The sequence below is a fragment of the Bufo gargarizans genome, chromosome 9 (genome assembly GCF_014858855.1).
Source record: "Bufo gargarizans isolate SCDJY-AF-19 chromosome 9, ASM1485885v1, whole genome shotgun sequence".
NCBI classification, from domain to species: Eukaryota; Metazoa; Chordata; class Amphibia; order Anura; family Bufonidae; genus Bufo; species Bufo gargarizans.
Window position 1 is genome coordinate 2,994,011 of NC_058088.1, and position 27,734 is coordinate 3,021,744.

Sequence of the window (27,734 nt, forward strand, 5' to 3'; positions counted from 1 at the left end):
CTGGGAGGACCCAGCATGTCTGTGCATTCCATAAACAGCCATTCATTTCCATGGACACCACGTAATGCTTCATTCCCCCAGTGGAGGGTTGGAGGTTGCTCTATAGATTACAGATGATCGATGGTGGTTCCAACAGCTGGACATCCAGAGTAGACAACCTCTTTAAAGTTGGCACATCCACCTAGTTTGACCTACTTTAAATATACTAATTCTAAAGAAGGTATTACAAAAACTCAGTTAAACAAGGAGAGTATTCTTTAATCAGTTGCTCTTTATATGAAGATGCCAATCTCGTAATAAAGGTATCCAGTCATTTGAAAATTCCTCAAGATGACTTCCCAATGAAGTGTCAGTAACTGTTGACTGGGGAAGGTGGGGGAATAAAGTTGGTGCTAACTGACTAAAGTACCAGCTATGGATTCACAACAGCTATCTACTACGGGAAACATTCTAGATATACACAGATAATAGGAGAAAGATATCTACTTTTTCATGTGTTGGACCAGTGTTTCTCAACATTTCTAAACCATATCTCCCAACTCAAAGAAATGATCTCAATGTACCCTTAAAGGGGTTGTGCCACAAAACATATTCTATATTTTTTAAACCAGAACCTGGATCTGAATACTTTTGTAATTAAAATTTTAGTATAGCCACTAAGCTATTTGATAAAATGTATATGTATAGCGCCACCTGCTGTTTGTTCTTTTCCTTATTTCTTGTCCGCCTCACTGAGGTGGTCGTACACTGCTCAGCCCTTTATTCTGCTAGAAGCTGTGTTGTGTCTGTTCCAGGGAAAGAGCTACAGCAGAAAGAAGACGCCCCTGAGCTGCCAGCCTAAAACAAGTCTGGCAAACAATTGCAGTAATGAATGGAGCGATCTCTGGACCCATGTGAGGTACAGGGCTGGTTCTAGCTTTGTTAGAAAGAGATTGGCATGTACTATATGATGTCTGATTTTCATTTTTTACATCAATCATGGCATAACCTCTTTAAGGCTACAATCCTATACTGTGCCTGCATTAGCAAAGTATAAGTACCTCCCAAAAGACACTTTCTTTCAATGCACTTTTTGTATAGTCTCCGATTATCATATAAGTCCAGATAAAGTGGTAACCTTCTGATCTAGAAAACAACTGTGGTGCTAAATCTCAATAAAGAGGTAGGGTCTTGAGAGGGATACTACTAAAACAAGTGTCAGTAATAAAGAGTTGGCACTGCCCAGTTTTAAAAATAAGTTTTCAATATCAGAATCAAAAGTCAAGACCATGATTCGTTTTCAATTTTATTTTTTTAAGATGTATTCAAGATGGCCGATTTCAAGTTGAAGGAGGGGTAGAGAACCTTAACGTATTATACCAATCAGTATCATAGAATCGATCCAAGGATGGACTGAGTGTGGCCTGGGTCCCCAGATTTTAAATGTCACAGGAGGAGGGCTGTCAATCACTGTGTGGGCAGGGAAAGCAGGACTCACAGGCTCTATCCATGAGTGGACGGGGGAAGCAGGACTCACAGGCTCTATCCATGAGTGGACGGGGGAAGCAGGACTCACAGGCTCTCTCCATGAGTGGACGGGGGAAGCAGGACTCACAGGCTCCCTGTAGGAGTGGACGGGGGAAACAGGACTCAGGCTTTGGCCTCATGCACACGGCTGTTGTCCTGTCATGGCCGCATATGCAGGAACCGGCTGTGTGCTCCCCGCATCACGGATGCGGACCCATTCACTTGAAAGGGTCTGCAATCCAGAGCTGCGGTGAGGAATGGAGGCCCGGAAGCACTACAGAGTGCTTCCGTGGCTTTTCTGTCCGTGCCTCCAGACCGCAAAAAATAGAACATGTTCTATTTTTTTGCAGTGCGTACAGATCACAGACCTATTCAAGTTGAATGGATCTCGATCCGTTGCCCGTGCATTGGGGACTGCAAATTGCGGTCCCCAATGCACAGAACAGCCGTGTGCATGAGGCCTTTCTCTATGGTCGGGGAAGCAGGACTCACAGGCTCTCTTTATGAGCAGACGGGGAAGCAGAACTCAAAGGCTTTGAGTCCTGAAATCAGTTAAATAGCCTTATGGAAATACTGTAACAAATCGGTCTCCCCCTCCATCCTATTCTGCCCCCTTAGAGATCATTTTTAAAGGAATTTCTTTAAATGGGCTTTCTGAGATTCTGATAATGAGGACCTATCTTCAGAGTAGGTCATCGATATTAGATCAGCGAGGGTCTGATACCTAGCACTCCCTTTGAGCAGCTGTGCTTGGTATTGCAGCCCAGGCCACGTGACCAATGAATGTGACATGACTGTCCTAAGTAGAGACCCCAGTATCAAAAAACAAAAAGTCAGTCCCCAGCTGATCGGACATTGATGATCTTGAGGATAGGTCATCGGTGTCAGACAACCCATTTAATAACTTAAAACAGATGCTTGTCCTTCAGCGTAGATTCCAACCATCCAGATGTTTGTGCCCCCTCTTCAGTGTCATGTATCACTACGCTTTTCTAATATCATGAGTTGGTATGTAAGCATGTGTTTAATACCTGTCTATGGCTTGTTTTTTTATTTATTTTTATAAAAAGTGGAAAGTATTGTAACAGAATGTTATGTTAGTGGTTTGATGACTATTACACAGATCAGCAACTGGGAAAATCCAGAGGGTTTTTATTCTTTAAATTGATGTTTATTTCCCTTGAAGGAATCACTGCCTCCCATTTAGTAAATTCTTCCTCAGGAGAGACAAGTCAATGGACGTCTTTAACTAACTGATCTATAGGGAACTCTCCGCTAAGAGTCAAACCATTCTTCTATGCTACACCCGCCTTCAACTGCAGGCAGCGCAGTGACGTCAGCCGGCCTGAGACGTGCGCCTCAGGTCAGACTCAGGACACAGCCAAACAGAAGAAACTCAACGGTGCTTGTATCAACCAAATGTACAGAATTATCCAACTGTTCCAGACATTGACTTTCTTATCATCACATTTCTGGCACAGGGTCATGGGATGGGGGTGAACAGATGATGCAATGCAGAATTCAGCTGTAATACAGGTGCAATATTCCGAGAAGAACAAGTCTCAGGAATTCTATGGAGAAACTATGAAATAATATAATAAATGCTGATATGTGTCTTCTTCATGTCACTTATGTCAGGAGGGGGGGGGGGGGGGGGGAAGTAGAGTGCATAGCAAAAAGGTTTCGGCTCCTGTCGATCATTGCATGTCCAGAAGATCCAGTCAACTGGTTGGATCTTTGTCTTGGAAAACCCCTTTAACTGACACCATAAACTTTTTACATGAATGATAATCTCGATGGGAACTCAGCATAATATGGTAATGCAACATGTAGTATGGATTTAAAGTGGTATGCCCATCTTAGACTATGGGGGCATATAGCTACACTGAGAATAGAGCGGGGAAGGAGGAGCCCAGGTATTCCAGGGTCCAGCCACCACTAAGAGCTCTCCCAGGGTCTGGCCATGGCTCCCATTCATATCCATGGGACCGACGGAAACAGCCGAGCCAGTGCTCGGCTATTTTCGGCAGCCCCATGTAACTTAATGGCAGGTGGCTGTGTTTGCAGGGGGTCCTTTCTTTATGTAGGTGCGGGTCCCAGAGGTGGGACCCGCACCTATCAGACAATAAGGCATATCCTAGCAATATGCCCCCATTGTCTGAGATAGGAATACCCATTTAAGCAAATATCTGTGTAGGGCTCATTCTCCAGTTGTTAAGCAGTCCAATAAAAGATATTGAAGAGGTTCCCTGGGCTATAGCTTTCAATAACCTATCCTCAGGACAGGTCATCAACATGAGATTGATGGGGGTCTGACACTCCGATATTTCAGGCAGCCTTCTGCTTCCACTTCATACACTGCACCAGCTGAGCGGTGGGTGTGCCAGGTGTCAGACCCCATAAATCTGATACTGATGACCTAACCTGAGGATAGGTCATCAATATCTGTAACCCGGAGAACCACGTTAATTCTAATGATTGGCCTATAACGTAGGTGCAGAATTCATTCCCTTATCCCTAATGGAAGATACTAGAGAGCGGAGGATTATTTCCAGTTTCGGCCTCTCAATAGTTAATATTGCATCAGCAGATCAGAGCAAGGTAGCCTCGGAGACCAGCACGCTCGCTCCTCTACACGCAAGCCCCCATCTTGCTCTCCGCTGCTAGAACCGCAGGGCAGCCTCACAGCTAAATTTAGAATGTAGAAAGGACAAGGGAAGGGGGGACTGGGAAAAAAAATAAAATTACAAATTCAGTGTTTCTATTTCTGAGGCATCAGCAGGAAAGAAGGAAGCAAAACCGAATGGAAGACATAGAAAACGCATTAATCCCTTGAATAATACATGGAGAAAAGCCAGAATGCCTCACATCAGCAGACAGACGCGCAGTGAATGAGCAGCCGGGGGATTAGAGGGGAAAAAAAAAAAAAAAAGGACATTACTGCATTAAGCAGAGACCGTGAACTTCTACAGACTCCATTGGGATTCTCCCGATACCTGCCACACTGTAATTTAATCAGAGCACTTCCTTTTCCCGACCAACCTAGTAATGTGCCATATGGCGCAGCGATGGCTCATATAACACCCAGCCGTTCCTGCAAGCACATGGCCATGCCGCAGTACTGCACTACACACGTTGGCGCCAAGCAATTTAGAAAAACAGCTTGGCGGTGCACTATTTCCACAACCAGTGTCTAACGTAATTGAGCAGGTTAGAAGATTTGCCACCGTGCATCCTGGGGAAAAATGTGCAAAATAGGTGTTTTCTAGAAAACTCTCCAGTGCCACCTATAGGTCACTACATTGTCAGGGTTTGACACCTTAGGCTAGGGATACACAGGCTACCTGTATCTTAGTAGGTAAAATCCACATGCTACAACTGCAGTCCAAAGTCGCATGCAATCTGGTGGACTGCAGGGGGTCACAATAGATAAAAGATTAGTAGCTCTTCAAAAAGTCTCCATGGAACCCTTGTCTTGAGGTCAGGTCCACACGTGTGTAGTACAGGTGCATTATGCAGCCGCAACCAGTAGGTGTAAAGGAATTTTCTGGGACTTTAACCCCTTAGTGAACACAAATTTTTTCAAAATTGCATTCCAAGAGCTATAACTTTTTTTTTTTTATCAATATACCTTTATGAGGCCTTATTTTTTGCAGGACAAATTATAGTTTCCACTGCACCATTTTGGGTACATATAATCATCAATTAACACCAGCTGTCTTAAAACCCCTTTGTTTACGTCAGTAAAAAGGCATATTAGTGGTCACTAAGGGGTTAATATTGATGGCCTATCCTCAGGATAAGCCATCAATATCAGCTCTGCGGGGTCCGACACCCCCCCCCCCCAATCAGGTGTTCTGCAATTGTTCCCGTGTCGAAACTACAGATCTGTCCATTTCTGTATTGGATGGAGATAGTTACTGCAGGACTGCTCCCATTCACTTCAGTGGGGGCAGTGCTGCAGTAAACAGCTGCATCCATCAGGTAGCATCACGTGGCTCTATGATGCTCTACATTTGGGGTCAGTTTAAGGAGTATCCCAGTACTATAGAGTGGATGGCCTACCCTTATGATAGACCATCAATGTCTGATCAATATCTTTTTTAAATCTCACTTTTCGACTGTGTGCTCACTGTCAGTGTATTTTTCTCATGCTACATAGTGAGGAACAGAAAATATTCTGAACTCCAAAATAGATAAATTTATTTGCACAGGAGGTACGTAATGAAGTCCGTGTACAAAGGTATTCATGTCCGACGTAACCAAAGATGCAGCTTGACTTCAATCGCCTTTCAGGTCGTGTGTCTCTTGCAAATTTTCGGAGTCTCCTCATCAGCTTAAGACAAGTACAGTAACGCCCACTCACTCTGAGGAGCATAGTGCTTGCTGCAGGGGTTAAGAGATGGCGTGTGAACCCATAATTTAGCAGGATTACAGGTACTGGAATGAGATGCAGAGCTGTTATACCAGATCTCCGGCAGACAGAAGTGAAATAATTCAATTTGGATGAACTTGGAAAGTGCCGACTGTGACCTGATGAATCCTGTTAATCCAATAGGCAGAATGATCCGCCTGCAAGTGAAGGGACTGGAGACCAAAGATGCAGTATAATGGAGGGGTTTCATCCAGATGAAAGCTCTGAGCAGATCCAGTCCAGGGTGGGAAGTCCAAATTAGGCGCTGATTAAAAAGAGCAAAGAACATTATAAAATTAAAATAGTGTGAAATATTAACAGGTGAGATTGAGCAGACAAAGCAAAGCTCTGCAGCATCTCCAAATCTACAATCCCTGGCACGGCTTGTAGGGGGTCTTCTGTCATTATTTCAAAATGCACCTTTAACAGGACATCTAAAAGGGAATCGGTCACTGTTCAGCGAATGAGCAATCGCGAGACTACAGGGCCAGACATGAGCACATCTTCACTGCCTGGCACTGTTAGTCAAGGAGATGGGGTGTAGCTGGGAAGGAAAAAGGAGTGGAGTCTCAAGTGCACCCGGAGGCCAATTAGCATAAAATTAAAAGCCTAATTTCTCCACAATAGGACCAACACCATTAGACTGTACTGAGAAGTGTGCAAATGGTTTCTTACCAAACTATGTGGTGACACATTCCCTTTAAATTGTTAACCTAGTTACTTCATGCTGGTCTCTAAGGGCCCTTTCACATGAGCGTATGCTGGCCGGAAATCACGATGCGAGCGTGATCCTCCATTCTGGACCCTGCTGGCATTATACGGATTTATAATGCCATGTGATTCTGCGTGACCTTACTTCTACAGAATAATACTGACCGCTCTATGTCACGTTGATTCTGTAACAGTAAGGTCAAGCAGAAGAACATAGCATTATAAATCAGGATAATGCTGTGCGACCCTGCAAGACGAGCAGTGTCCAGGACGGAGGATCAGGCTCACACGTGGAGTGCGATTTCCAGACTGCACCCGCTCATGTGAAACAGCCCTAAGGGTACGACCACATGGCATGGCCACGTGGTACTCGAGACATGGTTCTATATAAAAACTTATGAGACTGCACTGTTCAGCGATTCTGTATTGTTAAAGCCCACACGGGACCTTTGATCCTACGCGGCCATTAAAAAAAAAGAAACCGTGAACAGTGCGGTCTCAGTAGTTTAATTAAAGCTTAGTGCAACCTGTACTGGATCACAGCAGGGCTACATTGCAAACATGCCATGGGGTCGTACCATCATTGTTCATGACCAGGAACTGCATGGCCATTAACAATGATCCAATACCAAACCAATCTGATGCAGCTTGCATGGTTTTCTATCGTAATTGTAAGGCAATGGCGGGCAGTGACTAGCTTCCTAGAGTCCCCATCAATGCTAGGGAGGTTATTCTCTCTCTCCCCCCCCCCCCCCCCCCCCCCCTGACAACAGATGCTGCGGGAACCAGGTAAGTAGAATCAGTGTGAGGGGCCCGGCCTATGGCAGAGCAGCAGTAAATGTTAGAACATGCTACTGCACCCTTTTCTCCCCAGCAGTTTCTAGAGTCACACCCCAGTCCTTCACGCTGGTGTTTCCTGTACACGTCACCTTCCATTACAGCCAATCAATGGTCTCAGCAGTCACGTGCTGTATACTGAAGCCACCAACTGGCTGCATGGTGACCTGGTGTGCATGACACATCACTGCTGCAGCCAAGAACCTTTAACAGTATGCACACACAGACACAAATCCCCACATATTATATGCAGAATTCACACTTTATAGGATCTCCTAGGGTTTGTATGACTACATATTCTTTCCACCAGATAAGGAAAATGGTCCTTAAGATGCACTGGGGACTAGGACTGTTATAAGGGTACAATTATACTGCCCGATATGTGCGGGTTTCCATTGGCCAAGAAAAGTATGATGGGGGGGGGGGGGGAAACGACACACAATTGCTACTGCAGTGACTTCTCCCCCCATTCAGTTGTAGGATTACACAGGGCGATGTGTTCTTATTCTGCATAAAAGATGCAATAGGCCTACAAATGTGCGTTTGTTTACTAAGGCGTGTTTATACGAGCAAATTATCAGGAACGAGCGTGTTCCCAAAAACTGACCCAAAGATCGCTCGATGAAATAGGTCCCTTTGCAAGCAATACGTTGGTGGTATACAAGGAAACAATCCTCCTGTTACTTACGAGATTTCTCTGAACGCTCGTTTCTCCACATATTTGACCTTCAGCTTCCTCTTGAATCTGCATAACAAAATAACCAACAGGTCAGACCTCCCGTAACAAGAAATGGACGCAATGATTGGTTTACACGAGAGGGAACTGAAAACTACCGACAGGATATTTGCAGAGACGCCTCAAAGGTAATATTGGTAGCAAAGGCCGGTGAATTGTCTGCAAAAAGGACTTCCCAAAAAGACAAAAGCAGGTGCTTGAACCTAACGGGGTTGTAGGAGATGAGAAATCTGCGATGGCTAACAGCCAGAAGTTGACTTTTCAGATACAACACTCATCCATATTCAGTTGTAAGGGGGGGGGGGGGGAAGAAAAGAGCTGCAATACCAGTGAAACTATGGATAAGGGTGGTACCGTTTCTGGACGGAGGTCCCGAGTCTTAGAATCTCACATAACACTACAAATATTGTAGACTGGACTATTAAAGGGAGTACTGATGGCAAGACTGAACATCACTTTTTGATCAGTGGTGGCCAGAGATCTGGAACCCCCACGGATCCCGGGAATGCAGCACTGGTATAGCACTAAATCCCTATTTTTCCCCTGTGCTTCTAAACACTAGGCTGCTTAGCAGGTGGTCGGGGAAGCACTGACAGGAAAAACGGAGAAAAAGATAAAGCTCTACACCAGCACCGTGTCCCTTTTCACAAGATCCTAGTGACATGCCACCACTTCAAGGGGTTGTCTCACGTTGGCAAATAACTTAATCTACATGTTAAATGCTAATACAAGGCACTAATTTATTGCGATTCTCCATATTGCCTCCTTTGCTGGCTGGCTTAATTTTTCCATCACATTATACACTGCCCATTTCCATGGTTACGACCACCCTGTAATCCATCAGTGGTGGGTGGTCGTGATTGCACGTGATAGAAAAAAGTGCCAGTCTATGAGCTCCCACGATCCCGACGCTTTTTCCTATAGTGTACAAGCACGACTACCACTACAGGATTGCAAGGTGGTCGTTACCATGGAAACAAGCAGTGTTCTAGTGTGATGGAAAAATGAATCCAGTCAGCGAACGATGCAATATTGACAATCACAATACAAACCACTTACTAATGTATTAACTACTTCTATATGTGATCAATACCAATTGCTGAAGTGAGAGAACCCCTTTAAAAAAGGTGGATATTTGATTATAATCTAATTATATACAATCATTAACTACAAAAAAGTGCCTTAGATATACTCACTTACTGGTGTGACAGATGGTTACCTCATAATATACATACAAAGATGCAGCATGCTAATGAGCTGATTTGAGTCCAGCATGATGTCATTGAGTCCAGCATATATTTAATTCAGAGCTATAGCCACTCCCCTGCTGCTGATTCATATGGAAAATAACTGTCATTCAGCAGCAGGTGGGCGGGGAGAGTCAGGAGCTCATGAATATTCAGGACTCATCATTATCAGCTGGAGCTTTTCAATACAAGATGTTGGCAGATTGACTGGGTCAATTAAAGAAAGTGACCCAGCATTTTGCTAAGAGAGTCAAGTCACTTATTTATGTTGTCCTTAGTTAGGACACCATAAAACTGGTGACAGGTTCCCTTTAAGTTGGGGAAAAAAAAAAATTGTCAGCTCTTTTACTGAAGCAAGGGTACAGAATTGGCTGCTGGTTAAATGGGATACCATCATATGCATTCAAAATATTCGGCCCACCTGTCCCCGACACTTACTTTGCACGCTCCCTTGGCTCAATGAGGTTTCTCTTCTGGAAACTCTTAAACCTGTCTTTGGTAACGTTCCCCTGCGGCTGTAAGCAGACAACATTCCCGTGTTACTCTAGTGGTTAGCTGAGCACGTCAAGTGCTTACAAAATATAATCCATTTCCAAATTCCCTGCTCCCGAAACCATCAGCAGGCTTTAAGACTGGAGGACGTGATTTTACTGCAGACAGTAGTCTAAGAAGCCTGGGTGGAAGTTTTACCTTGAGTTTCCTCAGCGACTCTGTTAGCTCTTCACTTAGCAGGACATCCACGTCGGGTTCTTGATACCTTTAAATAAGAAGCTATAGGTCAACTCACACAGGAAGAAAAAAGGGAGCCAAGACACGAAAGTACGCCTATCCGAGGGGTTCGTTATCTAATAGCTAGGCTTGTATCTTAAAGGTTTTGCTATAAATCAGTCCTCTGCCCTCAGGCCCCAGAATAGGTAAACACACCCGCCTCCAGGGCACCCAGTGTTGGCATCACATTTCCAGCAAAGCCGAAAATTCTCGCAGCGCAAGGATGTGTCTCATCATTGGGCAGAGCTCTGATCCTACGGTCAAGTACTAGAAAAACTCTGCTGCTTTCTTCAAGAACAGTGCCACGCCTGTCCATGGGCTGTGCCTGGTACTGCAACCTGGCTTCACTGACGTGAATGGGCCTGAGCTGCGATACCTTGTGGACGGTTTTGTCCTTAAGAAAGCAGCCATGTTTATCAAGTGTGAGCAAAGGGGGTTTCAGGACTAAAAGTACAGGACGAATGGGACACCGTTTGCTGGAGCACATTGCCCCTACCATCACCGATCACCCGATAGGACAGTAGGTCATCAATACTGTAGTCTTGAAAGCCCCAGATCTTCACGAGGAGACTTTACTTTTCATAATGTAGCTTCTTATAAACGCCTCTCTGAATTTAAGATACAATCCAATAAACCTCACCTCAATAAGGGCAAACCCACACAGATTCATTGCAGGGATTTCTGTGACTCTCTCCCACTTATCTGGAAGGGAGTCACAGAAGTTTCTCCAAAAACAAAAAACCAGAAGGGCTACGTGTGAATTCACAGACGGGGACCAGCTCAATGGGTACATGATTGCCAAGTATGAACCTTTACTCCACTATGAAACCACCAGTCACAGCCCACTCACTTTAGACGGCCCAGTCTCTTGGGTTGTAAGGCCTTTGCTTTTTGAGTCTTCTCGCGCAGCTTCTTGCGTCTTAAGAGCTCATCTTGTCTGGACTTCAGAGAGGTCTGGATGGACTTCAGCTGGAACAGACCCTGTCGTCGCAGTCTCTCCGTCTTCTCAGCTTCTTGACGGGCCCTCTGCAAAATAAGATCCATTTAAAGACTTTCTACGCAGAAAATGGGGAAGAGCCAAGCATCACAGCACAATATATGTGCCTGCATCTAAGAGGCAGAAGGTTTAAAGGGGTTTTTCCAGGAATTAAAGCGGTAATATAGTAACGGTTTAGAAGGCTGAAAAAAAGCCCTCTGTCCATCCAGTTCAGCCTGTTCTCCTGCAAGTTGATTCAGAGGAAGGAGAAAAAAAACAAAAAAAAAAAAAACACCCACACGAGGTGGAAGCCTATTTTCCTTATTTTATTTTTAAGAGGGAGGGGGGAAGGGGGATTCCTTACTGACTCCAATCAGGCAATGATAATACTCCCTGGATCAACGAAACCCTGGTATTCCTTTTACATTAAGTTATCCTCTATTCACAGTATAGAGGATAACTATTAGATCGGTGAGGGTCCTACTGCTGGGAACCCCATTGATGACGAGCCCCTGCAGCCCCCTGAAATGAACGGAGCGGCCAGTCAGGCATGCATGTGGCCATTCCATTCATTTATAGGGTAATATCTCTGGAACCCCCATAGAAATGAATAGAATGGCCATGTGCATGCCCAACCGGCCACTTCATTAATTTCAAATGGCTGCAGGGCCGCTCTTCTCGTGACCAGTGGCGGTCCCAGTGGTAGGACACCCACCGATCTAATAGCCATCACCTATCCTGTGGATAGGGGATAACATTTTAACCAGAATACCCCTTTAAGATAATGACGACCTATTGTCAGAATAAGGGCTCATGCACACGACCGTATGCCCTCTGAGACATACTGTCTCTGAGCGGGCCATATGTCCCAGAGCGGCAATGATCGTGCGCAGGGGAGCACACAGCATCATAGATTACAATGATGCTGTGCAGGTCGGGCCGCTGGACTATAGTCCCGCGCTCAAAAGATCATATGATTACAGGACAATAGCCACGCGGGCGGCCCGACGTTCACAGCATCATTGTCATCTATGATGCTGTGCGCTCCCCTGCAGACGAACAATGCCGCTCCGGGACATATGGCCCGCTCACAGACCGTATGTCTTGGAGGGTATACAGTCGCGTGCAAGGGCCCTAAATCACAAGAATTTATGATCGGTGGGGGTTGACTTGGCTCCTCCGCCAGTTCGTTTCTCAATGTTACCACACAATAGACAGATGACAAGTGTTTCTTACCCTCAGAACCTGGGGATGGAAAACTGACCATAACCCCAGGGCACCCAGAGTTTGCATCACATTCCTAGCAAGCAATGCAGAGAATGCTCACAGCGCAAGGATGGGTCTCATCACAGGGCAGAAGGACACCTGCAGGCTTCTAAAGGAGCACTAGACGGCCTGGATGTCACTCACGTCCAGAGCAGGAGATAAAGGAATGATCACTGAGGCCGACATTGTTCTACACCTCAAGACATCACTGTCATGGGAATTACTTCAGTGGTGCAGTCTGATAATCTGATCATGTTCAGATCTTCAAGGAATTTCCAATTCTTCATCACTGCCATCCAAACCCATCATTGGCCTATACCTCTATGCATACAGATAGATGGAAGAGGACTATTGAAGGTGGCTATTCCCAGATCCATAACTGATAAGGTCCATACATGACCCCAACGCTGTCTAAAGCAGATTAAATATTAATTTAGGAGATACAGGGAACCCACAATGCAGAATAAGCGACAAACTGGAGGGGAGCACCTTGACAGGAGAGGTGGACTTAAGCTGGTACTGGCTGAATGCCCAGGTAGCAATGAATTACCAGGCAGGGATTTAGAGTCTCTGAGAAGGGCATCAGTGCTTAACTGTGGGGGGAGGGAGGTCACTGGACCCCAGACGAGTTCACACCATATTTACAACCTGAGCTACAGATGTGCAAATAATAAAATCAAGGGTTAAAAAGTACAGGCTTAGCGTTTTCAGCCGACAATCACAGCCACAATCCTTCTAATGATCAGGCAGAGCTGTTGTACCCACAGGCTAAGGGACGATGCACATGTACAGCGTTCTGTGGGAAGGGGTTAACGTTTGCTGCATTGAGAAGCAGAACTAAGTGGCACCAGCACTTGCCCGAGCACGGCTCCTTTCTGCAGTGCCAGCCGCTGGGACCACACAACTCCTTCACTTTGTCAGCGAGGGTCCCAAATTGATCCCACTGATGACTTGTCTTAAGAATGCAAAATCCTGCAAGAGCCCCCCCTCCTTACATATCTCATCACAACTGGAAAAGCAAACACACAAACTCACCAGGAATTTAGCTTCTTTGTCCTTCTTTCTCTGTCGTTCTGTCTTCCGCTCCCTCTGATGGAGGGATGTCGCCTTCAGCTCCCCATCTTGTGCCCCTGGACCACTGCCCTCCTCCTCAGACTCCTCCACTAGACCCTCGCACAGCTCTCTTAACCGGGTTTCCTGCAGAAACAAAAACAATTGACAAATCCCGCAGACATTACCCAAATCTAATCTGGGATTCTCCTCCCATAAAACCCCCATCTGACGGTACCTACATGTCACAAAGGCCCCCATTTGCATACTCAATATATTATTAAAGGGGCTGTGCAGCCAGTAATATTGATGACCTATCCTGTTTGCAGCTGCCTGTCGGACCAGTGCCGATCAGATATTGATGACTTATCCCGAGGTCTGGTCATTAATATTGCTGGCTGCACAACCCCCTTTAAAAAGTTATAAAAACATATCAAAAGTTTAGAATCTGTGGGTTTCTCGGAGCTGTGACCCTCACTGATCTCTAGAACGAGGGGAGAGAAGTACGTGCAGATCACATCCTCTTTCCTTGCTGCACGAGACGGGCTCCACAGAAGTCTATGGGCCAGTCTCGAAAGCAAGGGAAGGGAGCACAATATGCTCAAGCTTTTCTCCCCTCGTTCTAGAAATCAGTGGTGGTCTCAGCACTCAGACCCCACCGACCTTAACGGCTGATGTGTCCCTAGGACAGCAGTCAGCAACCTTCGGCACTCCAGCTGTGTTGAAACTACGACTCCCAGCATGCTCCATTCACTTTCATGGGAGTTCTGAAAATAGCTAAGCAAGTGTGCATGCTGGGAGTCTTAGTTTCACCACAGCTGGAGTGCCGAAGGTTGCTGACTGCTGTCCTAGGAGAACGTTTTTTTTTTTTTTTTTTTTTAAAAGGTTAGTGACCCTTTAAAAAGGTGATTTACAACTCTGCGAGAGGCCTTAAAGGCTATGGGCACCTTTGTGCACTAAAATCAATAATCCCATATATTACTGTTATGCAGCACATAATAAAACTGCACTTGTAAGTTTTCTGGTATCAGCCTTTCTTCACATGCTCTTAGAAATGCTCTGATATGAGTTTTGCTCAGTGCTGTCATCTCCTGTGAGACTGTGGGCGTTCCTGTGGATTTCACATGCACCAGCACAGCTCTGCTGCCCCGCCCCCACCAGCACAGCTCTGCTGCCCCGCCCCCACCAGCACAGCTCTGCTGCCCCGCCCCCACCAGCACAGCTCTGCTGCCCCGCCCCCACCAGCACAGCTCTGCTGCCCCGCCCCCACCAGCACAGCTCTGCTGCCCCGCCCCCACCAGCACAGCTCTGCTGCCCCGCCCCCACCAGCACAGCTCTGCTGCCCCGCCCCCACCAGCACAGCTCTGCTGCCCCGCCCCCACCAGCACAGCTCTGCTGCCCCGCCCCCACCAGCACAGCTCTGCTGCCCCGCCCCCACCAGCACATGGCTAGTCTTACAGTATGCTACAACTAGGGATGAGCGAATCGACTTCGGAGGAAACATCTGAAGTCGATTTGCATAAAACTTCCTTCTAAGGGTACTGTCACACTGGCGTTTCTGGGTCCGCTTACGAGATCCGTTTCAAGGCTCTCACAAGCGGCCCAAAACGGATCAGTTCAGCCCCAATGCATTCTGAATGGATAAGGATCTGTTCAGAATGCATCAGTTTGCCTTCGTTCCGCTCTGGAGGTGGACACCAAAACGCTGCTTGCAGCGTTTTGATGTCCGCCTGACAATGCGGAGCCAAACTCTTTTCACTGACACAATATGGTAAAATAGAAAACTGATCCGTCTCCCATTGACTTTGAATGTAAGTCAAAACAGATCAGTTTTGACTTAATTTTTATTTTTTAAGAATAATGCAAACGGATCCGTTCTGAATGGATACAAGAGTTTGCATTATCGGTGCGGATCCGTCTGTGCAGATACCAGACGGATTCGCACCGAACGTAGGTGTGAAAGTAGCCCAATACTGTACGGAGCAGAAGCCCTGTACAGTATTAGAATGTATTGGCTCTGATGAGCCAAAGTTATTACTTTGCGAAGTCTACCAAATTTCTACTGTAAAAAAAACATTTCCCAAACCCGGGTTTGGTTCCAAGTGGTAACTTGGAACCGAACCAGAGTTCAGGAAATGGTTTGTTACAGACTTCACAAACCAATACCTTTGACTCATCGGAACCAATACATTCTAATACTGTAGGGCGCTCCTGCTCCGTACAGTATTAGAACTAAGCAGTCGAGGTTTTTACTGATGATCTACTGAAAAGCTGCTTCATTTTTCACCTTAAAGGGGTTGTACAGAGGGTTAAATAATAATGACCTATCCTCAGGATACATCGGTATCAGATAGGTGGGGGTCCGAATTCCGGCACCCTCGCCAATCAGCTGTTTGAAGAGCGCGACTTCTCCTTCCTCTTCATAATTACCTGGGCGCAGTCTCACTTGTAGTGGCGGGGCAGTGTAATTACACCCATAACATTTACTTGAATGGGACAAGCAGTTGTAATTACGTTGTGCTGCCTCTACAAGCAAAAGGAAGGGCAGATGATGATGATGAAGACGAAGCACAAAAGCTACACTACATTTGCAAACAGCGGTTGGGAAGGGGGTGACGGGAAGTAGGCCCCTGCTGGTTTGATATTGAGGGGCCTGAGGATAGGTCATCAACCTTCAACATATTGAGATCTGATCAATGCTTGGACTAATATTCAGCAGTACTGTCTGGTAGGTCTAATGGGGAGGATACGAACCTCTGTGGGGGCTTCATCCCGGGTGGGACATTTCACCTGTCGCTCCAGCTTCTTCTCCTCTTTCAGCTTTTTCACTTCTACCTCATGAGCTTTCAGCAGCAGGTCCTGGAGGTAAAACACGATACAATATAAGAATTTTACAAGACTATTTTGTAGAAAATAATAAAAAAACGGAGCCTTGAAAGTACAGAAGACTGCTGCAAGTGAACCAGAAACAGCAGGGCAGATGCTTCAATGTGTGAGGGCCAGAAGCTTACCAACTATAGGTCAAGTACAACACTGAATACACAGAGTGGGGCCTAGAAGAATAACCCGCTGCATCACTAGAAAGCCTGGAGATCTCACATGGGTGGGGGCACAGACTCAAGAAATAGTCACGTCTCTGACCTGATGCGATTCGTAGGACGGGTTATAGGAGGCTCCAGGAGCAGCAACTTCAACAGCTGGAAGCACCGATGGCTTTTTGTTCATTCTTTCAGGACGCTGAGAACGAGAAGTACATTAGTGTAATCACAAGCAAGAGGGACACGTTCAGCCATCTTCTGCAATACTGAAATGAGGAGACGCCGCGCTCAAGACCCCAAATATGCAGGTGTGCATAAGGCCTCACACTTACCACAAGCTGCGAGATTGCAGCAATTTTTTTTCTCTTAAAGGGGTTCTCCAGGAATTAAGAAAATGAAAATAACTACATATTACTTTATTATAAATATATTCCCAAATATATTTCAGTTATAATGGCTCGTTTTGTCTGGGGAGCAATTAGAAGAAATAAAATGGCCGCCGTCCTATTACTACACACAACACCTGTCCTTATCACACAGCAGGACACCGCCACATCCCCACCTCCTCTCTGTACCTCATGAGCTCCATTTCTACAGATTCAGCTGAAGATCATATTGAACAGTATTCAGTAATCCCTGACAAGAGCAGCAGAGCGGAGGACGAGGCAGGTCTTTACCTCAGTGTTGTGAAGTAACTTATCCTGCTGTGTGATTAGCACAGGTATTGTGTGCACGAATAGTACGGCGGCCATTTTATTTCTCCCAATGATTGCTCCCTAGACAAACAGCCATTATAACTACTGTATTTTTTACCCTATAAGATGCATTCCCCCCCCCCCCCAAAGTAGGGTGAAAATTATAATGCATCTTATAGGACAAATACATTGGGGGGAGGCGGTTGGAATGGCCGGCGCTTTGCATGTTGCCGATACATCGCAGGCTATAATGCATAAGGACATCAGCCTGTGATGTACCGGACATAGAGCCCGACATGTACAGTACCTACTGAGGAACAGGGAAGAGCCTGGCACTTCTATAGCGGGACATCAACAACTACAATCCTCCTAGGACAGGGCTGGCCAACCTGCGGCTCTCCAGCTGTTATAAAACTACAACTCCCACCATGCCCTGCTGAAGGCTGATAGCTGTAGGCAGACTGGGAGTTGTAGTTTTGCAACAGCTGGAGAGCCACAGGTCGGCCATCCCTGTCCTAGGACCTGTCCCAGCCTCCCGGAGGCGCATACATGCACACCAGACTGCACCCATGTCTATGGGAAAGCCCTATGGCTAGACAGTAGTGTCACGATCCTCTTTCTGTGATGCAGAGTTCTTATATTCTATATTGTGTGCACTCAGCAGCATAGCTGGTATCCCCCTAGTACAAAAGTGAGTAGCCTGCCTGAAAATAAAGGCAGGCAAAAACATATGGTATGTACCAGGCAGCCAGTAAGATTATGGTTAATGTGACTCATTAACCACAATCTTTCCACTGCCATATTTTTTACGTCAGGCTGGGCACATGCTTTTGGAGGGGGCCACATGTGCTTCACATTAATAGTAAGTGACTGTACCTTCTCAAATAACGGGCAACGTGGGGTTAATGCAAGTTACAGAATACAGGCCACTTATCAATGTGGGGCACATGGAATGATGGAAGTCAAAATTCATAAGATTGTGCCGATAACATTAATAGCAAGTGACTGTTCATGAACCTCATGCTTTAACCCCATGTTGCCCATTATTAACACACCTTTTGTACAAAATATTTTTTTTCCTATCTAAAATACGGTAAGGAAAGGTATTTGGGAATTTTATAATAGAGTAATATTTACGTATTTTTATTTTCTTAATTCCTGGAGAACCCCTTTAAGGGTCCCTTCACACATCTGTAGAAAGGGTCCGCGTCCGTTCCACAAATTCTGGAACGGGTGCGGACCCATTCATTCTCTATTGGGCAGGAAGGGATGCGGATAGCACACAGTGTGCTGTCCGCATCCGCATTTCCGGAGCGCGCCGATCTTCCAGTCCGTGGCTCCGGAAAAAAAATAAATAGAACATGTCCTATTCTTGTCCGCAATGGCGGACAAGAATAGGCAGTTCTATGGGGGTGCCGGCCGGGTGTATTGCGGATGCGCAATACACTATAGACGTGTGAAAGGACCCCAAGATGTGGTTCAAATTTTAATCCTGCCCACGGGTCTACAATCACTAAATATCAGTTCCTCATATCCCTAAGGGTAGGATTACACATTGTAGATTTGTAGTGAAAGAAATCCACAAGTAAATCTGCAAGACGTTTTAGTGGAAGATTTAAATGCAGACTTAAAGGGGTTCTGCACTTTGTTTAAACTGATGATCTATCCTCTGGATAGATCAGCTGTTTGAGAAGGCAGCGGCGCTCCAGCAGCGCCGCGGCCTTCTCACTGTCTACCGCCGGCCCACTGACGTCACGTCTAGTATCAACTAGCGTGGGCGTAGATCGTCAGTTAAAATAAAGTGCAGAACCCCTTTAAACTCCACTAAAGAAATCCATGAATAAACTGCAAACCATCCAGGAGACAAAGGACATGCTGCAGATTTGAGTTCCATGTGCATGCAGAAAATCCACTGTGTGTAGATTGGGAGATCCCACACACTTGTATTACACAGTATTTCACTAGATATTTTCTGCACGACTGCCACGTTCATCTGAAGGGGACTTGCTGCTAAAACAACGTCATTCAGATAAATGGAGCAGATTTTCAGTCCTAGAAATTGCTGTCTAAAATTTGCTGCTTTCAAAATTAGGAGCAGATTGTGTGCGCTTCTCTCTGTATATACGTGGCTCCAACCAATACGAAACATGACGAGGAGAGGGCAGTGAGGTCCATGCTCTCTACCACCTTCTCCAAGTATAGGTTCACACACAACTCAAAAATTGCCAACAATGACATATAGGAGTCGCATCTATCTACAGAACGGAGCTCCGGACATGCGTGCTCTCCATTTACTTCTATGGGAGCTTAGAAAATACCCAAGCCAGCACAATCAGCCATCTTCAGAACTCCCATAGCAGTCAAGGGTGGGTGGCTGCACCTGCAATGGGCTCTCCTTCACTTTCGGGGGAAAGGGTCAAATTGGTGGCATTTCATTTGGATATGCTACCAATGTCTGAAGTGAAACAACCCCTTTAATTTCCATGATGAATAACAGAAGAACAGACACCTTCAAAAACCCAGGCTCACCTTAACACGACCCTTTTTGGTCTGTTCTAAAAACCACTGCTCTTTTCCTTCAAATGCAGAATCCAGGGGATCTGTAATGAAGGGAGGGAGTGAATATATCATGTGCAGCAAGTGGTCCGGTCTCTACACAATCACAGACTCCACATACTCTTTGCCGCCCACAGGTCATAGAAGCCTCTGGTTGGGTTATTGTTGGGCTCGTCTTTGTGTGTTGAGCTGGGTCTGTCCTGTTGTGCCAGGAGAAGTCTGTCCGTACGGGGCAGAATCCCCTTAGTTTCCAGCTGCTGCTCCTCTCGCTCTCGTTTCCTTTTCAGTTTCTTTGCATTGGGCACCTGGTGAGACAAGATGCTGGAGAGAGACACAGGCTGTCAGTAACATGGCCGCTTCAAGATTTACAGCAGTCACAGCGGTGGGCTATCGACGTCCCTCCCAGCAGAGAGACTCCAAAGAAAACGACACTGCTTCCTGCCTTGGAAAAACGGAAACCGGAGAATGCACGCAGAGAAAAGAACTTCAGAACCTATGTGTACGCTACATAGAGAGTCTGGCATCGACCAAACTAAATCTGCATCTGGTCAGGACTAAACTGGTTAATAATCCACATCCGATGCCTCCGCTGTATGACTGCAATCATTAGCAGGGTACTTATTCTGTGTCCTCGGCTTCTACTCTGATCACAAGCCCCAGTTTTTGCTAAGAGCTTAGAGCAGGCATCCTCAAACTGTAAAACTACAGCTCCCACAATGCCCTGCTGTAGGCTGATACCTGTAGACTGTTCGGGCATGCTGGGAGTTGTAGTATTGCAACAGCTGGAGGGCGGCAGGTTGAGCATGCCTGGCTTAGAGGCTGAGGACCTTAGACATACACCATATGGAAGCTGTCGCAGAAACTCAACTTATCACCCATCCACCATTAACGTGACTGGGGTCTCATATCCCCCTATTGAATGCAGTTGTGGTCAAGCATGCACATTGCTGCTCCACTGAAACTCTAAGATGCTACCAAAGACAGGCAGGCACACATAGGAAGATAGGAGAATTTTTCAGCTTTTTTTTTTTCCCCCCTCCACAACATGGAAATCTAAAGTGAGAAACAACCCCATACTCATCAGCTTAACCCTTACGACCAGCAACATGAGCCAAGGCCAGTTTACGGTCACTGAAGCCAAGCTCTATAAACCATGTGCATAATAGATTATCTGCCACTGCCACCTAGTGGACAAAGATACTATAACACTAGGGTCCGTATTGGGGATGAGCGAATCGACTTCGGATGAAACATCCAAAGTCGATTCGCATAACACTTCGTTCCAATACTGTACGGAGCAGGAGCTCTGTACAGTATTAAAATGTATTGTCTCCGATGAGCTGAAGTTATTGCATTGCGAAGTCTTGCGAGACTTCGGGTAATAACTTCATAAATTAATTTGTACTGTAAAAAAAAAAACATTTCCAGAACTTGGGATCGGTTCTAAGTGGTACCGAAGAGTTCGGGATTTTTTTTTTTTTTACAGTACAGTGCTTCGTGAAGCAATAACTTCGGCTCATCAAATCCAATACTGTACGGAGCTCCTGCAGTATTGGAACGAAGTGTTATGCGAATCGACTTTGGATATTTCATCCGAGGTCGATTCGCTCATCCCTAGTTCATATATTCCCATAGAGATGAATAGAGCGTGCATGTGCGACCGGCCGCTCTATTCATTCCAGGGGGTGGCAGAGGATACAGGGCCCCCATTCTCCCAGCGGTAGGAGCCCCACCGATCTAATAGTTAGGGATAGGGGATAACAATGTAACCAGAAAGAAAAAAAAAAAAAAAAAAAAAAAAAAAAAATCACAAGAATTAATGATTGGTGGGGGTTTGACTGTTGGCTCCTCCGCCAGTTAGCAGTTTCCCAATGTTACCGCACAATAGACAGATGACAAGTGTTTCATACCCTCAGAACCTGGGGATGGAAAACTGACCATAACCCCAGGGCACCCAGAGTTTGCATCACATTCCTAGCAAGCAATGCAGAGAATGCTCACAGCGCAAGGATGGGTCTCATCACAGGGCAGAAGGACACCTGCAGGCTTCTAAAGGAGCACTAGACGGCCTGGATGTCACTCACGTCCAGAGCAGGAGATAAAGGAATGATCACTGAGGCCGACATTGTTCTACACCTCAAGACATCACTGTCATGGGAATTACTTCAGTGGTGCAGTCTGATAATGTTCAGATCTTCAAGGAATTTCCAATTCTTCATCACTGCCATCAAAACAACTTCTAACAACCAGAATACCCCTTTGAAGGGGTTGTGCAGCCAGCAATATTGATGACCTATCCTCTGGTCGCTGGTAGTCTGACTCCCGACACTCCCGCCAATCAGCTGGTTGAAGAGAAAGTGCTGGTTGTGCGAGTAATAATCCTCTTCAAGATCACACTGCGCCATCGGCGCGGTGTATTTACAATCACTTCTTCCGAGATGACGCGGTCTAATCTTGAAGAGTAAGTGGCTCTTGCAAAAGCGCCGCCTCCTCTTCAGCCAGCTGATTGTCGGGAGTCAGACCCCCTCCGACCAGAGGACGGGACAACAATATTAAAGGCTGCACAACCCCTCTATGCGGAAACCCCATTAACATTGACTATTGAAACTGTATGCATTCTCTACCGTACTTTGTGTTGAAATCCAACATTTAAAAGACCTTTGCTTGCGTTCAGTGAATTGGAACGTTTCTGTAGTTCATCTGCCCTTACTACTTACAATTGTGAACACATACTCACTCTTTAGGTGGCGGCACTTTAGAGTCTGGCTGTAGAATAAGGTCGATCTTTAGAGGTCGGGTTCGCTTCCTCAGCTTTCTGGTAGCTGGTAATATTCTGGAGTCTGAAAAGATTAAATAAATGTCACATCCAGTTTATATCATGTCCAGTTGGAAGCAAAGACTGATGTAGGTGTCCTGGTATTTCCATTCACTGATTGGGGTTCTTATAGCTCGTGTCATGATCGATGGAGTTCAGCTGCAGCTCTGCCATCTTTACCCTGGTGCACACACTCGGCAATTACAGTCAGAAACACAGATCTCACAGGGTCCATAGCCAAACTTAGTATGGCTTCCCTGCCACCACCCCGTTTCCCAGTATGCATGCGTCAACCACTCCTAGGCAATGCCCCAGATTTCGGACAAATTAACACTTGGTCTGAGTATAGGCCATCACAACCCGTCTGCTGCAGCCACCTCTCCAAAATAATGGAATAAAATTAAAGCGGTTGTCTAATCTGAGACAATGGGGTCATATCGCTAGGGGACCCCCACCTACATCGAGAACAGAGCCGTGAAGGTTGTGGAGGGTGCACTAAGCACGTGCAGCCGCCCTCCATTTCTGAGAGCGGTGGCCAGACCCAGGGAAACCATGGGTCCTCTGCCCACCACCTGCTCTGTTCTCGGAGTAGGTACGGATCCCACCTCTGCGCCCTCCACGATCTTCAGGGGTCCGGTCTCGTTCACCTCTGGGACGCGCACCTATCAGACAATGAGGATGTTCCTAGCGATATACCCCCATTGTCTGAGATGGGAATACCCCTTTAAGTATTTAAACCCTCAGCAGATGAAACTTCTGGAGTGAAGTCCCCGGAAATCTCTTTCCAGGACATCTGCTCATGTCAGAGCTCCAAACTCCAACTGGCCCAATCATAATTCCCAGCTGTTACATCTCAGGCCAGGCCGCCATTATGGTCTCAGTTTTGTGGTCTGATACTGGCTGCATGCGCTCCGCATTTGTGGAACGAAACGGCTAGCCCTAGGATAGAAATGCCAATTCTTTTCCACAATTGTGGACAAGGAAAAAACCAAACCAAAAAAAAAAAAAAAGTTTAATCTCTTTTGAGAGGCCACAGAACGGAAGTACGGTGTGCTATCCGCATCTTTTGCGGCTCCACATCGCCAAATTGCAGAACGGATAAAGACAACTATACGGTCTTGTGAATGGGCCCTTAGTCTGTGATCTCTTTCCAACTCGTGTCACTGTTGCATGCTGGGAGTTGTAGTTCTGCTACAGGGGGAGAGCACTGTTCTACACCAGCAGGGGGTGCCACCTACTCCGTGAAGTAATCCACTGGATTCACAAAGCGTCAGCAGCCTCCACAGTTACCGTCTCACCTTTTTTCTTCTTGTTGGTGTCCACAAAGAAGAGATTTTCATTGGGTCTTTCCGACAGCAGACCCCTGCGAGAGAGCGAGAAAAGAAAGAAAGAGCGGTCAGATAACAAAAAAAAAATATTAAATACATTAGAGTGACTGCACCATTTTAATCCTGTTGTGACAGACGCAGCATCGCGTCTGCATCTCACCACCTGGATATATCATCAGCAGCTGATCGGCGGGGGTCCGACATTCAAGTGAACAGAGCTTAGCCCCGCCCATTGATACAAGTTGTGACGTCACTGGGCCTTCAGTAAACAGCGAGAAGTCCGCGGTGCTACTGCCAGCGCCGCTGCCTTCTCAAACAGCTGACCGGCGGGGTGTCGGATCCCCGCCGATCAGATGCTGATGATCTATCCAGAGGGTAGATAATCAGTTTAAAAAAACTGCAGAAGCCCTTTAAAGTGGTTCTCCAGGATAATCATGTTGAAAGGCTACCCTCTGCACAGGTCATAAATATGAGATTGCTGGGGGTCCGACTTCTGGCAACCCCTCCATCGATCAGCTGTTTGAAGAGGATGCAGCTCTGCCATGAGCACCGCAGCCTCCTCACAGCGTATCAAGTGCCGCCCATTGGTATTACAGCTCAGCCCCATTCAATTGAATGTGATAGAGCTGTGCCAGGACCAGCTGACCGACGAACGTGAGGTCACCGTCTTAGGTAGAGGCCATGGGCTGTGGCAAACAGCTGATCAGCGGGGGTTCCAGGGGTTGGGACCACCACTGATCTGACACTGAACACCTATCCCGAAGATAGGCAATGTCAAAATCCCAGAGAACCCCTATAAAGCAGCTCTGTCACCCGGATCAACCCTATCCTACCAGGAATATCACCCAGTAGGGCTGATGACACTGAATTAAAGCGATATCTGTTTTAGGCCTCATGCACATGACAGTTGTTTTTCTCGGCCTCCGTTCCGTTTATTTTGTTGCAGATAGGTGGGGGACTCATTTCAATGGGTCAGCAAAGAAATGCCGATAGTTCATCCGATTGTGTTCCGCGTCCGTTGTCAGTGTTTCCCATCAGCCTAAAAAATAGTGCATGTCCTACTTTTTTCACATTTGCGGACAAGGATAGGCATTTATTACAAGGGATCTGTGGGGAAAAACGGATCCTCCAAAAAAAAAACAAAAAAAAAACCTGTTGTGTGCATGAGGCTTTATGCAGTTAGAGCACTGCCCCCGGTGCTCCAAAATGACGCCCCATCCCTTCCCCCCGCAATTAGATTGACAGCGCCAGAAACCATCCCATTTTTGCAAAATAATTTTATTAAGGGCTCTTTCACACTTGCGTTCTTTTCTTCCGGCATAGAGTTCCGTCGTCGGGGCTCTATGCCGGAAGAATCCTGATCAGTTTTATCCTAATGCATTCTGAATGGAGAGAAATGAGTTCAGGATGCATCAGGACGTCTTCAGTTCCGGAACAGAACGTTTTTGGGCCGGAGAAAATACTGCAGCATGCTGCGCTTTTTGCTCCGGCCAAAAATCCTGAAGACTTGCCGCAAGGCCGGATCCGGAATTAATGCCCATTGAAAGGCATTGATCCGGATCCGGCCTTAAGCTAAACGTCGTTTCAGCGCATTGCCGGATCCGACGTTTAGCTTTTTTAGAGTGGTTACCATGGCTGCCGGGATGCTAAAGTCCTGGCAGCCATGGTAAAGTGTAGTGGGGAGCAGGGAGCAGCATACTTACCGTCCGTGCGGCTCCCGGGGCGCTCCAGCGTGACGTCAGGGCGCCCTAGGCGCATGGATGACGTGATCGCATGGCACGTCATCCATGCGCATGGGGCGCTCTGACGTCATTCTGGAGCGCCCCGGGAGCCGCACGGACTGTAAGTATACCGCTCCCCCGCTCCCCACTACTACTATGGCAACCAGGACTTTAATAGCGTCCTGGCTGCCATAGTAACACTGAACGCATTTTGGAGACGGATCCGTCTTCAAATGCTTTCAGTACACTTGCGTTTTTCCGGATCCGGCGTGTAATTCCGGCAAGTGGAGTACACACCGGATCCGGACAACGCAAGTGTGAAAGAGGCCTAAGATAATTTCCACAGTAGCCACGGTAACAAATCCTCTATGGCAGAGGTCAGCAACCTTCGGCATGCCAAATGTGGCAAAACTACAACTCCCAGCAGGCACCATTCACTTCTATGGGAGTTCTGAAAACAGCCAAGCAAGTGTGCATGCTGGGAGTCGTAGTCTCACGACAGCTTAACTGCCGAAGGTTGCTGATCCCTGTTTTATGGCGACATCACCCAGAAATGATAGGCAAGTAGTGTTGAGCAAACTTGTGTTTTAAGTTCGGCGTCTAAAGTTTGGGTTATCGAAGAATCGCGTTATGGATTCTAAATTCTGTTATGGTCCATGGTGGCGGAATCCATAACGCGATTCTTCAATAACCTGAACTTAAGACACAGGTTCGCTCAACACTATGATCACATGGTAGTCCGCAGGTATACTGTGCAGGAACAGAGCGGCCAGAAGACCCCTTTAAGATCCTGATGGCGGTCTACCTCAGATGTCTCCCGCCCGCCAGCAGCACAAGACACCCCAATTTTTGCAACGGCCATACAGCTGGTGATCGGCCGATGACAGACGATTTTAGTGATAGGTAATAGGCTGCAGCTCTAACACGGACAACCACCAGAGGCTGCTGTGAAACTACAACTCCCAGCATACCCTGATAGCCATGGAGTTGTAGTTGCAGTGGCCATAACCGGTCATAGCTCTGATCCTTACAGGCCAGGCCTCATGTGACCCCCTCCTCCTCCTTACCCGACTGTCCTCTCCTGCAGCCGCACGTCGTCCATGAACTCCTCCACATCCCGGACATCGATGTGCTTTTTCCAGGTCTTCTTCTTGTTCCTGTTCATCCGCTTTCTTTTCGGGGTGTTCTTCTTCTCCCCGCTTTTAGAAAACGGACTGAACCCCAGGAAATCATTCCCCTGCTCCACGCCGCCGCGACTTGTGGCGGGCGCCATTTTGGAGTTAAAGACTGTCCGGAAGTAGCAACCGGAAATGCGTCACGGAGCCTGAGCGTAAAGTCGGATGGCGGCCATCTTTGTACAGGCACTGAGCATATTTATACCTAATTTCCCGCCACTATGGAAGTTAACTTTGGAACTGGCTCATGGTGGAATGTAGCACTGTGCTTGTGGTGAACTGCTGGGGTTTAGGGTGATTTGCAATATAGTTCAATACATCAGTATGTAATATTAATTCTTAGCTATTTTTCATCACAGCTTTAGCTTTACATTTTGGCACCATTTTGTTGTACAAATGTTTTTGTTTGTTTTTTTGAGGGGGGGGGGGGGGACTTATTAACCCCTTCAGGACCTGTCATTTTTCACCTTATGGGCCAGGCCAATATTTGGAAATCTGACGTGTCACTTTATGTGGTAATAACTTTGGAACGCTTTTAATTATCCAAGCCATTCAGAGACTGTTTTCTCGTGACACATTGTACTTCATGACACGGGAAAATTAGAATCCATATATATTCCACCTTTATTTATAAAAAAAAAATCCAAAATGTATTAAAAATTTGAAATTTTCTAAATTTCAGTTTCTCTACTTTAAAGGGAACCTGTCACTGGGATTTTGTGTATAGAGCTGAGAACATGGGTTGCTAGATGGCCGCTAGCACATGCGCAATACCCAGTCCCCATAGCTCTGTGTGCTTTTATTGTGGAAAAAAAACCTGATTTGATCCATATGCAAATTATCCTGAGATGAGTCCAGCGTGAAGGAGCCCAGCACCGCCCCGCATCCTCAGAAT

The 27,734-nt window shown here is 46.5% G+C and overlaps 1 protein-coding gene across 1 annotated transcript; it reads right to left on the reverse strand.

The window, feature by feature from the left end:
- Window positions 1–5,698: 5,698 nt before the first annotated feature.
- On the reverse strand, window positions 5,699–26,952 carry NOP53 (NOP53 ribosome biogenesis factor). The gene is made up of 13 exons (XM_044268408.1): window positions 26,732–26,952; window positions 23,914–23,978; window positions 22,538–22,640; window positions 19,922–20,121; window positions 19,774–19,844; window positions 16,653–16,748; window positions 16,266–16,370; window positions 13,497–13,658; window positions 11,070–11,245; window positions 10,142–10,208; window positions 9,890–9,966; window positions 8,157–8,213; window positions 5,699–6,185 (listed from the first exon to the last, which is right to left on the reverse strand). Exons 1-13 carry the CDS (start codon window positions 26,935–26,937, stop codon window positions 6,179–6,181), a joined length of 1,392 nt encoding a protein of 463 aa, XP_044124343.1. The 5' UTR covers window positions 26,938–26,952; the 3' UTR covers window positions 5,699–6,178.
- Window positions 26,953–27,734: the final 782 nt, after the last annotated feature.

Coding starts and splice junctions, on each gene's coding strand:
- NOP53 (XM_044268408.1), bottom strand. CDS start 26,937: ATGGCGCCCGCCACAAGTCGCGGCGGCGTGGAGCAGGGGAATGATTTC. Junction 19,845..19,921: donor TGACCTGTGGGCGGCAAAGA/GTATGTGGAGTC, acceptor CCTTCATTACAG/ATCCCCTGGATTCTGCATTT. Junction 10,209..11,069: donor AAGAGACTGGGCCGTCTAAA/GTGAGTGGGCTG, acceptor TCTTATTTAAAG/GTATCAAGAACCCGACGTGG.